This window comes from Synchiropus splendidus, chromosome 13 (genome assembly GCF_027744825.2).
Source record: "Synchiropus splendidus isolate RoL2022-P1 chromosome 13, RoL_Sspl_1.0, whole genome shotgun sequence".
Lineage (NCBI taxonomy): Eukaryota > Metazoa > Chordata > Actinopteri > Syngnathiformes > Callionymidae > Synchiropus > Synchiropus splendidus.
In genome coordinates this window covers 6,333,454-6,350,098 of record NC_071346.1, presented here as the reverse complement: position 1 = coordinate 6,350,098, position 16,645 = coordinate 6,333,454, and the positions used below count along the sequence as shown (strand labels likewise).

Genomic DNA, 16,645 nt, shown 5'->3' with positions numbered 1-16,645 from the left:
CGCTGCAGCGCTACTATTAAAACCCTTTCACCGCCACCTGCTGACCAGCAGATGGCGCGCTCCTAAAATGAACCACAGCTCCAGTGTCGACTATTATTTATATTTCAACACCAAAACGTGTCAATGATTCTGTTTCACACTCGAGGTGAGACTTGAAGCGATGTCCTGAAAAGCCAAGTGTATTGTGAGAAGGAGGCCCACGAGGGCAGCTCACCTGATGACTGTGGGCGTGATCTCGGCGCAGAAGAAGATGCTCAGGTTGCTGACGGCGTGGGAGGAGAACATGCCAATGATGGAGAAGGCGATGGAGAAGTTCTTATTCAGCATGTCTGACCTGTCTGCAGCGCCAACACAGACACACACCAGTCAGCCAGGTCCAGAAAAACCTCATCGATAAAGGTGATTTTAATAGAGTAGAATGGATGACTTGTTAAGTCGAAACATTCATTTGTGTGAAGGAATATAGTTCAATTGGCTGACAAGCCTATGGGAGGAAATCAGAGTGCCAGGATTACACGTAGGTAGCAGAGCACAACTTCAATACTGCTGTCATGCTTCATGTAGTGTGGCTCAGAAAGTGAAGATCTTACCGATGTTCAGGTGGACGCTGTACTTTCCCAGCACTGGAGGGAAAAGAATGAGACACATTAGCGCAAACTTTTAGTCAACACAGCGATTCACAACAATTACAACGCCCGACTCTGGTTAAACATTCAGCGGGTTGTGAGTGAGTAAACGCAGTTGTGTACCGGAGCAGTTTCTGGGTACACATTGACTACCATGTCGGAGCAGGCCATTACAAGGGTGAGGCGTGAGAGTTTGGCAGTTCACGTGGTGAACGGCGGTGACAGATGTGGCCAGCTTGTGTGCCACTATTGATCCTCTCTTCACCGGCGATGACATCATTGAAGCAAATGGACTCTCATTGCATCACGGCTGGGCAGCAGCCAGAACTGATGAGACTCAGGATGATGAAACGATGAAGCGCCGCTGCTGTTCACAAGTCGTGTCTCCATGATACCGAGGCAAAGCAGACCACTCGGCTTCACACAAAACTCACAGTTGAGCAGGCCGAGCTGCAGCAGCGAGGCCAGAGCAGTGATGATCATGAACATGAGGAGACCCCCTCGTCGCCCCATCAGTCCCACTGCCGGACACAAGGCCAGGCAGGACGCCACGGCGATGCCCGCCATGGTGTAGTAGTCGGCGTAGAAGTTGTGGAACATGGTGGTCTCCAGAGCTTCCGGGTCCATCATGCTGCGGGCGAAGCAGTGGTGGATTCCGTAGCCAGTGAGCCTGACGGAGAAGAAGATAAAGCTCCATCACATACACTCAAATAATTAATATTTCATTCTAGAATTTCTAAGTTTCACTTCACTTTAAAAACACACTTTTTGTCATGATGATCCTTACATTTTCTTTTTATCTTTTCAGCAACCAATACATTTTCTATGATAAATTACAGTGATGGAAATGAACGGCAGATATTTATATTTCACTCTACTAGGAGCAACAAAATGGAGATGAACAGAAATCTGAAAGGATGAAGCAGCCAGGTGACTCTTCAACATGGCCACACTGGTCCTCAGAAAGCCATAAGGAGAAGCAGGCAGGCACTCCCTCCATCTTTTTCCCTCTGTCTCATATTTCATAAAGACAAAGCTCATGTAAAATTTATGCTGACTGGTCTGGAACAGAGTTAAACGCGGGTCGAGCTGCGGTGTGTGAAGAGAGAAAACAAAAGTGGAGATGGGAGCCGGCGGCATCCAAATGGTAGGTTAGACCACTTGAGCATAAGTAGAGATGCTTATTGATCAATACCGTATCAAGTTTCCAGGTTAATCCGTCTTTTTAGAGGAGCATCTGACCGGCAGCAGCCACTTCCGCACACACTTAGACACACGCTGCTTCTAATGTTGTGATGAAAATGGCTTCCACTCACGAGTTGACGCAGAGGACGACGATATTCTTCCACAGGTTCCTCGTCCCCACCATCTTCACAATGCACGTCTTTTTTGGCTTCTTCTGAAGAGCTTTCTGAAGTTCTGAGACAAACAAAATCACAACAATAACACCACTGCACAGGCCCATGAAAACAAACATGGCAGGATAGTAAACGGAGCAGCTTCCAATTAAACGCCAATATTGACAAAGCAAAAGCTCATATGAGGCCATCACAAAGGGGGAAGCTGAGTCAATATTTGGATGTAAAATAACATTAATGGATTCATATTATATATATAATAGTATCTAAACAATAAAATTTAAAACATTATTAAACAACACATGAAAAAGAATTATAAGTATCATCATTTTCTTATTATTTAGCTGCTGATATAATAATTTTGAAGTAAAATTCATTTCCAATTTCTTAATTCACACTACTTTTCATAACTGAAACATTTGTAGTTTTTCTTCCTCATACCGGTTTTATTTTACTTGCATTTTATACTGACATCACATCATTTAAAGGAGTTTCAAAACATTTATACAAAATAACGTTTTCCCGTATGTTGTGAGATGAAATCCATATTTTATATTACAGGATTGATACAAATATTTTTACAGAAATATAGCCAAATATAATTTCCCTTTCCTGCTACTCTGATGCAGTTAAAATACTGACTTAGGAAACTAAACTTAGAACTAACACACTTCTTCCTCTTGCAGTTCATCAGTTCACTAGCAACTTTAAATGTCTATAAACAGGGATGTTTCTGTACAGGGATGCACGAGTCCAAGAAACAACTTCCTCAAAACTAAACTACACTTCCTGTCTTGTCAGAGGGGAGTTGTACCCAGCAGAGCAGTTGGCGAGAAGCCCCGCCCAAACTGGATCAAATGTGACATGACATGAAACTCCGTCGATGTTTTGGAATCAAGGTGTGAGTTTCCACAGTAACACAACAGCTTTGTGTTGCTCTGTGCTCATGTTGACTCATGTGACGACATTCCACACGCGAGTGCTTCAGGGCATCTCCGGTTGTATCGCTCATGCTTCCCTCCCGCTCACAGCGGCGGCGCTAAACATCCCCCGCCAATTCATGATCAACGACTTCTGCCGAGCTAAATCTGCTATGACAAATGAGCTGAACTAAAGTTTGAATTGAATAATAGACAAACATAAGAGTTCATCAGGAGGAGAGTGTGGATCCTGGGAAACACAGCAACAGATGACCTGAGTATCTTCTCAGATTTCCAACAGATTTTTCAGTCCTCCAGGGACTTTGCCATGGCCTTGTGTAACGGCGCAGCCATTAGACTTCACACACCGTTTTTGATCTAGATACCAGCGTAACATCTCTGTGTCTGTCGTCACCTGTGTGAGTCTCCTTGTTTGCATGATCTCCTGGAATAATGATGCTGACTCACAACAATGCCAGGTGTGACCTCCAGTGTGTTTCTACTTGCATGTGCTTCTCTTTTGGAGCTCCAAGTGAGCCACACAGATTCTCCCATGTGTCTGAGCTCTTCTTCTTTTATCCCTAAGCAAATTTCTCTGTGAGTCTCTTGACTACCATTTTAATTTCAGGATGGTGTATAGTACTAGTACTCCAGGTGAATACTTATGAGTGTTTTTGTGTGGGTTTTGCCTATGTATCTAGTCTCCAGGCAAATGTGTGTCTCTGGGTTCTTTGCTTGTGTGTGTGTGATTGAGTGTGTTTACGTTTTTAGATTTGCATTTTATTTGAAATTCTAATTTCTAGTCCTCATAAAGTTTCTGCAGCTGACGTTTCCCAAGGTCAAGCTAGCAAGGGTGTCGCTGTACAACTGTGTAGTCCAAGCCGTCATTTAAACTTGAGGCTTATTCATTGTTAATTTACTGACTATACCAACGTAAACAACGCTTTCCTTCAGACTTTCACCAGACACACTTTGCCGTCCTGGGTTCCATTTCAGCTCCAGTCTGCTTCCTGTGACTCCTCCTGACCCTCAAACCCACATCCATCTGCCGACTGTCCACCAGCCTCAGCAATAATGAACATAACAAAGTTTTTCAGTGCCATAATGTTATGTCGAACACCCACTCTAACCCCTGGAGGGGTCCGTTGCCACGGCAACTCGACAGGAAACCGTGATAATCTTGTCAATGTGCCACACTCGGCACGTGGAAAAAGGATATGACAGGGAAACGACCCCTCGACTGTCAAAAATAAGATTAGAGGATGGTACTGAGTGGAAGAGCTTTTTCTTTTTTCATTACCTGTGAGGATGTTTTCTGTGTCGAGCTCCCTGTTGGCCCGGTTTTTCTGGGCTATGAACGCCATGATCCACTTTGAGCGGCTGTACTGCTGAGTGGCCAGCAGCCACCGCAGTGACTCAGGGAAGATCCTGACGGAAGGAGGGAGGGGGGGGAATCCTCGTTAATAAGACTTGAAATATGACCGCCATAAAATGTTCTTGTTAAAAGGCCGACTCGTATCTCTCCTTAATGAACGTATTAAATCTCGTGGCCTGGCCGAGTGAGATTTGCGCTGTATTTCCCCTTCAACAAGACAGATCTGAGAGTGGTGGCGGAATATTTCCAGAGTGTCAGCAGCTCAATCAGCATTACCCCGAAAGTGACTTCATCTATTTGTGTTTTTCCTGCGTGCGCGGCGCTGATTTGTGGGCCGGACTCCTTCCCAGGGATCCGGAGCCCTTTCCACGACTCAGCAAACTGTGATCAGCTGCAGTGTTTCAACGACTGGGCCCAATGGGCTGTGTCTCCGAATGCGCACAGTCAGCTTTTGTCTGCACAGAAGGCAGTTTGCGCTCGTAAATTCGGTCTGGCCTGATTAAGAAAAGTAAATATGAGGGCAACACGGACGCATTACGACAAACAAGCCTCTAAATGACTCTTATAGCATCTGGGAACATGTCACTTTTCGGTTTGTGAATTATTAATGTCCTTCTTAAATATTTACTTTGACAGTAAAGCGTCACTAGAGCACATTTGTTCAAAGGAAAACACATTTAGCTCCCTAATCCTTATAAGGTGTAACCAAAAATACCACAAAAACAAGACAAAATTTGCTTACCAGATGTAGGAGAGCATGAGCAGCAGCGGGCAGATGATGACGGCCTGCAGCACCTGCCAGTCCCGGCAGAGGTAGGCCACCACAGGCATCAGCAGCTGACCACCCAGCATCACGAAGCTGGCCACCATGGTCATGGAGAAACGCCATCCTGGCAGGCAGAGCTCAATTCCTGGCAGGAGAAAGCACAGCATGCTGTCATTCCCCCATATCAGCAGCATTCAGGTGTGTTTTAACAGAATAATTTAATAGACCTTAGCCTCACAGAATAATTCTAGATGAGAATGAATGAAATGCTTCGAATCCATTTGGGCGTCGGCCATCTTTAACTTCCACCCAATGGAACATAGCTTCCTTATGTGGTTGAATATTATGTGCATCTCATATAAAATATCGGATCAACATCCACATCAAAAGGCCTTATTTGAATGTGTTGAAACCATGTGTTCAGTGTAGCTCCATAGTTCAGTTCCAGTTATTATTATGAGGAGGTGAGAAACCGAGAACACTTCACAACATCTAAAACTTACAACAAGTTAGCTCCGTGCTAACTGACATGCTAGCTGTTAGCTCGAGTGTGGCATCGCACGGAACACTATTTCACCATTCTAACATGGTGTCCAAGGGGTTTGCTCATCCTTTAGAAACGTAATCTTTGCTAACAAAATGAAGCCACACTTCTGAACATTACGACCCGTCGCCGCTCAAACTCCTCGTGGTGATGCGGAGCCAGGGGCGCAGCAAGTTGGAGTCCAACCTCAGTCAGGAACCAGTTGAAGGAACAGAAATTAACATGTCTTAATGATTCCAGAGAATATGGTAATTTCTCACTGCTTCTCAATAACAACAAGTTCTTGATGTTCTCTACCCTGTCATGCTAATGCAAGCACATGCTACCTGCACAAAGCTACACAGAAGTGAGGCTAACCAGTCAATACGTATTTACATCCCTCAATAAATTCATCAATGTTTGGAAATATCATTTCATTAAAGTCGTACACATTAATAAACACAATTTCCAGGCTGTTGAATATCCCAGAAATTCCACAGCGATTGTGACAAGCCTGAGGTGGTGGGCAGCTAGAAGAATGAACATCATAGAAAGAAGTTCTTTGTGCTCACTCGTCTTCGATCAGAGGGGCGCTTATTCATCGCGGGGTCATTAGCATTCACGCCACACTGGCGAGCAGCAAACACACGCCTGCTCCTGCTGCACCAATGAGGCGCCGCCAAACACCACTGGAACCGACATTCTCGGAGTGAAGCAACTTTTTTTTTTCCCCCGTCGAGTTTCCCATCACAACGGGTGTTTCTGCAGCACTGTCTGCGGACGGGTCTCTCAAGGTGACGGGAACTGAATAATACGGTGGGTTTTTCGGCCGCCCCACTCATTCCAGTAAAGGAGAGTGGAATTTCAATTAGGACTTGGCCCCTTCTGAGGACATGAATAATGCTCTGTGTTCTCAGACACTATCGCAGCTGGAATGACAAAGCCAATAAGCATCGCGCAGGGCTAAGGGTGCAAGCCCCGCTGAGTTTGAACCAACTAACCTTGTGCTTCCTTCAGCCCCTGTTGCTGGAACAATAGTGATGATTCACCAGTTACACGCTGCTCCGGATTTGAACCGTTCAGTTGCGTATACACAGTCATGTGCAGCAAACAAAAATCTTTTCTTGTTGTGCGGGGAGCACACTTCCAGTACTGCATTCCACGGACGCCACGCTCTTTTGTCGGAGCTCTAATTCCTCTGTTCCTATGTGTAGTTCATGTCACATATTTTAATGGAACATTAAAGAACAAAATCTTTCAGTTATTTTTGGCCATTTTTTTCCAGAGAGAAAAGAACTAAAGCAGAAGAGACATACTTTGTAAGTGATGAGTACTAGATGGAAGCTCACTGGGGCCGGGAGCCAGACATTAAAAATACATCCAGAGAATATTAATTATGATTAATTATTAAACTGCCGAATAAGGAGAGAGGAAATCAACGGCGGCCTGAGCTTCTTACACTTGTGACCCTAATCCAACCAACTTGATCAGCACTCTCATAATGCCAGACTTGAAGTCGCTCCAACTGACATATATATTTTCCAAAAAGATGTGAGGCAGAACCTTTTTTTTTTTTGAGTCTGTGAACGGATGAAGAGTTTGAATTGGGATTGAAGTGAAAAGATGAATATATTTGGATCCACATGGCGCAAAATTACATCATCAACATGAGACTACATCCAATTGACATAATCCCAAAAGAAGCTTTGCTGGTTTGCTGACTTTGGTGAAACAAGGGAATGAATCACACCTTCTTGTTCGGAGCACACAGTTTTCTTTCAATTCTGAAGGCGGGCCATTGTTTTACATGTCAAACTGATTGGTTAACCGCTGCTGGCGAGCAGCGCATGCACTTCCTGACACCACATGCTCGTGTCGCGACCTTTCCTGCTGGTCACATGAGGTCTTGCTGGCCTCCAGCCATCAACCCTCTGCATGCTCTGGTTGGTAATCGCCTCAAGCGATCGTCCAGAAGGTCATCAAGGTGAACCCAAGTTTCACCAGGCCTTATTTAGACTTCAGTGCGGTGAAAAAACATCTTCAACCCAATGAATTCAAGGTTCAATATTTTAGCAATTGAACAAAAGGTTAGGCCTTAAAGGCAGCCCTAAAAAGTGCTCACTCGGTGGTGGTGCATTGTTTCACTTTGTGTTCCACAGCTAGGGCGAAGAGCTTTCAGCAGCCCCTATGCCTTGCTGACAAACAAACTTTGAAAGATGCAAACCAAGACAGACCTGCTCTGCAACCACACTCATGTCAGGCATGTGCAGAGCAGCTGATGGGTCTCTCCTCCCCTTGACTGACATGCTACAACAGCGTTGTCAGCAAAGAGCATTTCCCTGATTAAGACCTAGTGAACCTTGGTGTTTGCTTGCAGTCACCAGAGATTGAAAAGCTCTCTGTATGCATTGTAAAGTAGCTATATAATACCAGCAGTAATGGAAGGCCATTATATCTCCTGTGCAGCCCGGCGGAAGTTTCCCAAATGAGAAAGACTCATCCAACACAAATACTTAGGACGTTACGGTAACAACTGGAAACGCCAACTGGAAAAGTACTGGCATGGTGGTTAATATTAATCGAAACAGAGACGTGACTAGACAGAGTTTTGGCAGTAAAGTAAGAATTTTAAGGGCCGCAACCTATAAGGTAGTGAGTCGCCTCGAAAACTTGGTCACCACGAAAGGTTTCAGCTCTGACTTGTAACGGAGTAGTCGGCTAATATTGATGATACAAGATGAATCAGATTTACTGGTAAATTTTGTGTTATCGTAATAGCGTCTCTTACATGTGCTTCAAATGCTTTGACGTCGTGTTACAGCAGCTCCGAGGACACAATCGCATCCGGTGACAGACAAGAGTGTCTTAATAAAAATGTGAAAAATGGGGAGAATAAAAAAAAAACTATCTATGTCTATCGGCAGGTATCTTGCAATACGATGATGATGATGCGATACATTGCAGCATACTGCGATACTGTTGCAACAATATATTGCAATAATCATTTTGGATTGCAATCATAATTGCAATCCATCATTTTAAGACGGAAAATCAGATAATTGCATGTGCATGCAATTCAGCCAAAAATATCACTATACAAAATACTGCGTCTCAATGTATTCTTACACCTTTGGTCCCGAATAAAGACAGCACCCTAGAGTCCACAGATGAATTCAAATACTACTCAGTATCTATCTCATCTTACCATCATGACAAAAGCTGAATGATCAGGTATGCACATTGTAAATAACACATAATTTATTCCTCAATCAATAGAATGTTTTCAGAGGTGAACTGAAATCAAGGAAATGGAAAGAGCGCCCAGGAAGCGACGAGGTCAAACCAAACACAAACTGACTGCTGTGTCCATGCAGAGTCAGGGACCTGTAATTAAAAGCGACAGTTGAACAGACAGGGTCCACTGAACCGGGCGACGGGAGTTACATGTGGCATGTAAATTTGGATGATGTCTATTTGGTGTGCAGTCGCCACCGCTTTCAATTTTGTGCCGACTGATGCGAATACATCTCTACAGTCGGTGAGAATGCTATCCATTTCACTTCACAGCACGAACCGCTGACACCAGGAAAGATAGCAAAGTAAGTGTCACTTGTTCAGTTAGCCTCATAAATAAAGGAGGGTTTGAAGAGCACAGAAATATCCTGAGGTCACTCCTGCCCCATTTTAGCCTTGAAAAAGATCTAGTGGCTCTGAACAGGTCAGAGTCATTGATAAGATCCTTATCTGGATTTGTAAAGAATGCCAAATAGCCGGCATCAGCCGCGGGCGCCGACATTCCCAGCAATGAAACCATAAGTAACATGCCACAAGGGGAGTCTTTTGATCATTTTTTTGCGGCTGAGTGGGTTTGTATATTCTAACCCCCCCTCCGTCTCCTTCCCACTCACGAAACGCTCGGAACAATAAACTAGCTTTTAAGCTCTGCGGGAGAAGGAAATGGTGATGAACGGCTGACACGAGTGGAGCAATAACTGATTAACAGATTCATCTGCAGGACCACAAAAATGATAAAGCTATTAATGCTTTCCACACTCAACGGGGGAGGAAAAGTGCAAAGGTTTCTGTTAATGATTTTGTCAATGCCTGGACTTCACTCAGGAGCAGCGGCGTGAGATAGCTTAGGTTATGTCACACACGTATTATCTGGGGTGATGCAAGTAAAAGAGGGGGTTTCTAGTCTCGTAGTCAGTGCTGCAGCATAGACGCCAAGGTAATCCGTGAGAGTTGGGGATGCAACTCGGTATTGTTTACTTGTTTATGAGGGGGAAATGGCACACATCTGTCAGGAAAACAAGGGTCACTTATTGGCCATGATTATTTATATTTACATAATTAAAACCATATTAAAATAATGAACATAACATCCAATACCCAATACACATTTTACTGCGACTACTTTCAGAGACATTTCGCTTCTTCCTGTCAGATGCCCCACAAAACTGATTCAATTTTTGGTCATTTCTTCTGGTGAGTACTGGCACAGATACTGTGGTTATTATGCAACAAAATCTGATGTTGCACGGTGAAATGATGCTTCATTGCTATTTAAAAACAGGTTCACGCCAAGCTTAGATTTATAGCTACCAGGAAATAAAAGCACTAGTGCCGACTCTGCAAAAGCAGTTTTTATAACACATACTTCCAAAAATCCCACGTATCATCAGCTCAATATGTCACTCGTGAAGGAAGCTCAGAAACTCCTGATCAACTCAATAGTCTTTTAAAGACAAGGCACTGATTGTATGAGTTCTTCAGCAGGTGCGAAACACAATGATGGGCTGGTGAAGAGTACACAAATCCATTCCCAGATTTGAAGTGCAGATCCAGTAACTCTTGTATTTACCTCTCAAGGATAAAGTGGCAGATCAAGAGAAATGATTGACGCATATGTAGATGGTAAAAAATAACCCAGTCCTTGTGTCGTATACTTCACTAGACTCAACAAACAAACAAGCAAACAACAGTCACACAGCAAACGCCGAGCAACTCTGAGCAACACTTCTATATTTACACAAGAAAAGAACAATAACGTCGCCTACTGAGCAACGGCTTTGTCATCTGTTTGCGAGACTCTGTGCTCACATGGGGACGAGCATCGTCGGTCATTATGCAAATGAAAAATGCAATTCCAAAACCATGACATTTTTAATAAAACATTGAATGAAAGCAGAAATAATGAACGCGGCAGCGGGAACCTGATGCCAACCTGCATAAAAGAGCAAACACGCTTCCATTGTGGCGCGGAGCGGCTGCAAATATCAAAATTAACTCATAATTGAGGTCACTTTCTAAATGATAATCTAGAAATGAGTGCAGAGCAATTTTGTATTTCTAACTTACATTGCATTATTAAGAAATATATGCATGATTTTACTAAACAGCCATGATGGAGACAGAAGGAATGCCATCTTTCCTGGTGCAATTTTGGTGCACTGTGGGTAAAATAATATACTTACTGAAGCTTTTATTTTCCTTACATTGCTAGTAGCAAAAAATACTTGTATGTCACATTTATTTGTAATTATTATTTTTATTTGAGGGAAAAAAATAACCCTTGGAAATGTTACAAGGAATCATTAAATGATGAATAAAATAAGACGTGTTTATACCAGTGATATTCAAGTAAAATATAATTATAGTCGGACAGATAGCTGGGTGAAAAGAGAGATATGTTGCCAAAAGAGAAACACAAACCAAGCTATAAACTTTGCAGGGGTTTCGGAATGAGCGGACAAGATACAAGGGCAGCATCCAGTTTCACTTGAGCTAGTTCTGCTGTTTGATGGGCACAATGACGGCTGTGTTTCGCCAGCTCACTTCTCTATTACCAGCCCTGCTCTGCAAATGCTTCATGTCAAAGGTTACAGACAGAGAAGTTGCTGGCTCATGACGCATCACCCTAGACAATCATGTGATATTTTCCCCCCATTTAAATCTGTACCTTCCACTAAGTCACATTGATTCAGACACCACTGCTCAACACTCACACCCTCAGCACGTACAGACTCGCAACCTCTGATCTAGGCGTGAGCTCACATTTAAAAAGAGTGCAGAGTGTAAAGAGTGTAATTCTGTCTGTCAGGGAAAAAACAAAACATTTGTTTACTGCCGATAAACGGAAAGTTGCCACAGTCTTCCGTCACCCCAAGAATGCTTATTGTTAGAAAAATAGTGGCTCTCCAGTGATGTCCCTGGTCTGCCTTGGGCCTCCTCCCACTTGGACACTCCACCACAGGCAGCAGGTACTAAGATTATATTGAGCCAGTCCCAAAACCATTCAAGAAATGATTTCAAAACAACAGCCTTTGGCCGAATGAACCTCACCCACTGCCCCCACAACCCCATTCCAGTCACCACAAGCTCATCACAAATAAACAGCAGTGCGGCCAGCTAGCATGAATCAGCTATTCATCTCCAGCGTGTTTGTGCTGGAGGCAACAGAAGGTTAGGTGCGGGGCGGAGCGTGTTGACTGTGAAAAATGCATGAGCTGGACCATGACGCTGAGCTATTGGGCACTTCATGGTCCTCTGTGACCCATCTGGTGCTTTGTGATACAACGTCAGGGCTTGGGAGTGTAAATAGAGGGACTCCATCGGGAGACTTTCTATAGCCGTGTAAGATCAGCACAACAATCGTTTATAGGTTTAGCTACTCCATACATTAGGAAAGGCTGCTCTTAAACCAAAGCCATTTTTGCCAAGGGAACCTGTCTAATCCGTTTTGATGCAGGGAAATTCAGATGTGTGGGCGCGGCAGAGACCGTTGGAAATGAAAGTAAAGGACAATGGAGAGACTGAAGCCAGCCAGCGTTCCTCTTCAGCGTTCACTCGAGATAGCATTGGTAGAAACACTTGAGGAGAAAAGCTTTGGGCCAGAGCATCCTGACATGAAAACACATACACGGGATGAATTCAACCATGTTTGAAGTTGTTGATGTGAAGCTGCGTTTTGGGTTTGTGCAACATGTAGCTTGCGGTAGAGTGAGGCGCTCAACCTGGGCTACTAAAGATGCAAGACGATCGATTCATTCATTTAAAAAAATAAGAAAAGTTGGGAGTCCAGTCAGTCTTAAATCATTCTAGGAACAACAACACTGATGTTGTTGATGTTGAAAAATCTACTGGACTTAAGTTGGAAAGATTGAGCCAAACGTCTGGGAAAGAGCTCTTTAAAGACACACAGTCCATGGTGAACACAAAATAACACATTTCTCTCCACAACAAGAGAAGAGTACTCCTGTTTGTACTTGAACTTGCTCTGTCTTGCTGCTGGTTTTCCCAGTTCTTGGCTTCCCCGACCCTTCTGTGCTTGAAGCTTCCCGGCGCCTTGTCGATAAACACAAGAACAATTTCTCAGAGACGACTGGAATCCTACATCAGGTGGGTTTTTCACTTCAATTTCACCATTGATTTGCTTCTTCGTGAGCAGTTTCTAGCGTTTTTTTCAACACGTTTTCTCTTTCTTCCCAGCGCCAGACCATCGAGCTGATACCTGTCACTAAGGTGACCTACACCTGGAAAGACAAGACGCACATGTACTTTGTATACAGAACTGAGTCCAAAGTCAGTGTTGACAGCTACCCTGGCACCTGCTGCTGCTCTATTGTGTGATATGTATCGATATTAGTCCAGGCCTCTGGAGTTCCATTTGACATCCATTTACTGACATTTATGACATATGATAAATTCAAGAGCACCAAAAGCTTGTTGAATGACATTTAAAATATGTAAAAAAAAAAAAAAGGAAAAGTTTTTCAAATTGCAGTTTATTATCTGTAGCTGAGGCTTCTCGAGGTACTTGATTATTGTTCATTGTTGCATGTGAAGCCACAAACTGTTAAGAGGACCAGAGGCTGACCCTAAACGTTCGGTAGGATCCTCCACAAATTTTTAAACGCCACTGTCATTACTACACGATTTTTCACACAGACATTTTATCCATGTACTAACTGCTATTTAGCAAGAATAACATGACTTGTTCATCAAAGAACAAGTCCCAAGTTAAGCTGACGATGAGCAGCCTCCTCACTGTAGCAGTTCTACATCAAGCTACACCCCAAAGACAATGTCCACCAGACGGCCCTGACTTCCAGTCGCAGATACTCATTTCAGTAAATTCCTTTTTTTATTTGTGCTGAATCCATCTTCTAAAGTTCAAGTCCTGAGGCAAAGCAGCCCAGACTTCCCTAACCCCAAACCACTTCCAGGTCATCAAGATTAGATCTCCCAGGGCCTTCTCACAGACAAGAATGCCCAGAAAATATAACCAGGACGGCATCCTAACAAGACGCCACCGTTACTTAAGAAGTAAAGACACACACTAGCACCAAGACAGATAAAGAGGGCTGCTGAAGAAAACAGCATCTTTGGTCTGTGATGATAAAAATCATTATACATGCTTGTCGGTATTTGCCATTCCATGATTCACTGCTTTATACTCCTTAGTCACCGATTTCAGATCCTCATTTTGCACCTCCTTCAGTCTCTGTGTTTCGGTCTTACAGTCAGTGTAGCAAGAGCTACAGTAGTGCCAGAAAACACCCGCCAGCTGTAGGCGTGCGGGTCACTCTGGCCAAGAGGGCAGCAGCATGGTAGAAGTACTCTGGAAAATGTTTGTCTAATTTCCCTTAATCTCACCTGAGGTGGGTGTTAATGTGGAGAGAGGCAGACAGGTCTGTCTCACTTCTCCTTCTAATGGTGGCAGTGCATTAGTCACATCCAAGATCAGCTGGAGACACTCCACTCAGCCACTGGACTTTTAGGGGATTTTTATGGTTCAGCTCCAGTCATTCAGCATAAACTTAGGTTGAAAATGAATCAGTAAATTAGTAATTAGTTTTGTGAAGCTACAAAAACAATAATAATAATAATAATAATAATACTAATATAAAAGGCTACTATAAGTCTATGCAAAATTTACAATTTAAATAGATTAAAAAAACCCATCTAATATTGAATGAATTAACAAATGAATGAATGAAGAAAATGCATAAAGTGTCATTAAAAAGTGTAGCTATTATTGATGGATTTTAAAATGTAAACTCGTCTCCTCGAGAAAGCTAATACTGTGTTGTGGTTGTAGCCTTCAAAAAAAGAGCATAATGTCATCTGAGCTCAGCGCATACAAAGCAGAGAATTTGTCTCAGACTTTCCTTCACAAGCAGAGTCAAACAGAACCAGCCACCAAAGACAGTCATGTGTTCTGCAAGGTTACACGCACAAATGTCATATGACTAACTCGGCTTCAGAGCTACAGCATGCCGACTTTCACGTAACGTATGGAATTTTCGCGGCATGTTAAATGGAACCTGCCGTGGAAAAAGATTGACTCAGTGCAGCAGAGCCTTTTTTTGAACAGAGTTTTGTCAATATGGAGAGGCTGCAGGGTAAATATCATGTGACAGAGGTCAGGCCTTATCAGAAATATGGGAGCCAGTATGGCAACAGAATCTATACAAAAAAGTTCGCCTCCTCCTGAACCCTTTTGTGTTTAATGTGTTGAGTACTTTTCAAACAGGGGAGCACAGATTTCATTGATCAAAACACCAATGTGGAACATTATAGCAAAGTGACACGCTCACAAAACAACACGGCCCCAAAAAGGGAACGTCCCTTGGTACAAACTGAACTGAATAATAAATACAAAATACAGGTCGATATCGTTTAACACCTTCTAATATAATTCTAATAACTTCCTTGTTCCGCCGACCTTCATCTTCCCTTCGTCTTTTGTGCCAGACGATTAGCAAGCTATTTTAGGAGAAGCTTTTATAAGGTACATGGAACACAATGGGTTGTAAATTAGACAGCCAAGGACACGGAAGGCTTCTCGCTTCATCATCTTGTTGCTACTAACGCCTCCTTCCACAATGGAGCCAGAGACGCTTTTGAGCAGCCCAGCTCTGATTTTGCTCCAAGAAATATTCCACTTGATGAAAGCGTCCGCTGCTGCTCACCAAAAACTGATCATTTAATGAGACGTTACATCGGCATATTGGCGACTTTCTCCCGCGATCGGAAATAATCCTGCGATGTCGCCGACTGGCTACGAGATTAGCAGTAAAACAGCCTTTATTCTGACTGGACCGCATTTAATGGAACAGGTTCACTCGCAGGGTAAGTAGGCTGATGTAATGAGAAATCATTCGTTTCATGACATTTAGGTCAATATGTTAGAAGGTTACTGCTCACGCTCATGTGTGAACTTGACATTCATTTGCAACTATTTTAGGAGTTCAGATACACAACTATTTAGCTATAAATGCCTGATATTTATTCAAAAATATCATCCTGCCAGCACCCCACTAAGTTAAGACAAAAAGCCTCTCAGAAATGGCAAATTGTATCTTCACAAACTCATTAAGGTTTTTCTAATCTCTAGTTTTATTATTTAAATAAGGAGCTTAATATCATACAGCAGACAGAAGCCATCCAATTAAGGATGCTCCTGCCACTGAATCGGATGTTTTGATAGCAGCAGCAGAACGAAGCTGATTCGGTCACAGTTTGACTCAAATGAATTCTTGCAGTGGCGCTTATTACCCGAAGTGAATACCGCCAAACGGAATGCAGGTGTTTTTTGCGGCTCGAGCTTTAGAGCTGAAAACAAAAAGCCTGAGAGCGGCTCAGTTTGTACTCAGACTACAGCAAGCGCTGATCAAAAATAGGTCTGGAGTATGTTGGTAACAGACCGTTGGGTTTCGATCCACTCTTCCAGCCTTCACTCATCCTTGCTGACAAATACTTGCTGTTTCACACCAAATTATCAGTGTAGAGGCTCATTTGTAGACAATTTGACGGTACCCGAGCCACAAAATGTCCCCAGGATGTGTTTGGTAGTCTAAATAAAAGATATAAAAAAACACTCAAACACTCACGGAGGACGTAGAGAGACAGGATGATGCCGGCTAAGCAGAAGCCTTCAAAGAAACGCAGCGTGCTGAACATGGGGACGTTGACAGAGAAGGCCACGGTCAGTCCGAACACCAGCATGAAGAGCACGGATATGATCAGCACCGGGTGGCGGCCAAACCTGAAAAAAGGAATCAAAAGCTTA

General features: G+C 43.3%; 1 protein-coding gene across 2 annotated transcripts in view; it reads right to left on the bottom strand.

Moving 5' to 3' along the window:
- Positions 1 to 16,645, bottom strand: part of slc22a23 (solute carrier family 22 member 23) — a 37,752-nt gene that overhangs the window by 3,926 nt on the left and 17,181 nt on the right. For both annotated transcript variants that reach the window (XM_053882348.1, XM_053882347.1), the window contains 7 exons: positions 16,467 to 16,621; positions 5,022 to 5,190; positions 4,205 to 4,332; positions 1,943 to 2,045; positions 1,061 to 1,296; positions 591 to 623; positions 215 to 338 (listed from right to left, as the gene is read on the bottom strand). In XM_053882348.1, coding sequence (XP_053738323.1) covers positions 215 to 338; positions 591 to 623; positions 1,061 to 1,296; positions 1,943 to 2,045; positions 4,205 to 4,332; positions 5,022 to 5,190; positions 16,467 to 16,581 — 908 coding nt within the window. In that variant the 5' untranslated portion in view covers positions 16,582 to 16,621. The remainder of the gene's footprint in view (positions 1 to 214; positions 339 to 590; positions 624 to 1,060; positions 1,297 to 1,942; positions 2,046 to 4,204; positions 4,333 to 5,021; positions 5,191 to 16,466; positions 16,622 to 16,645) is intronic.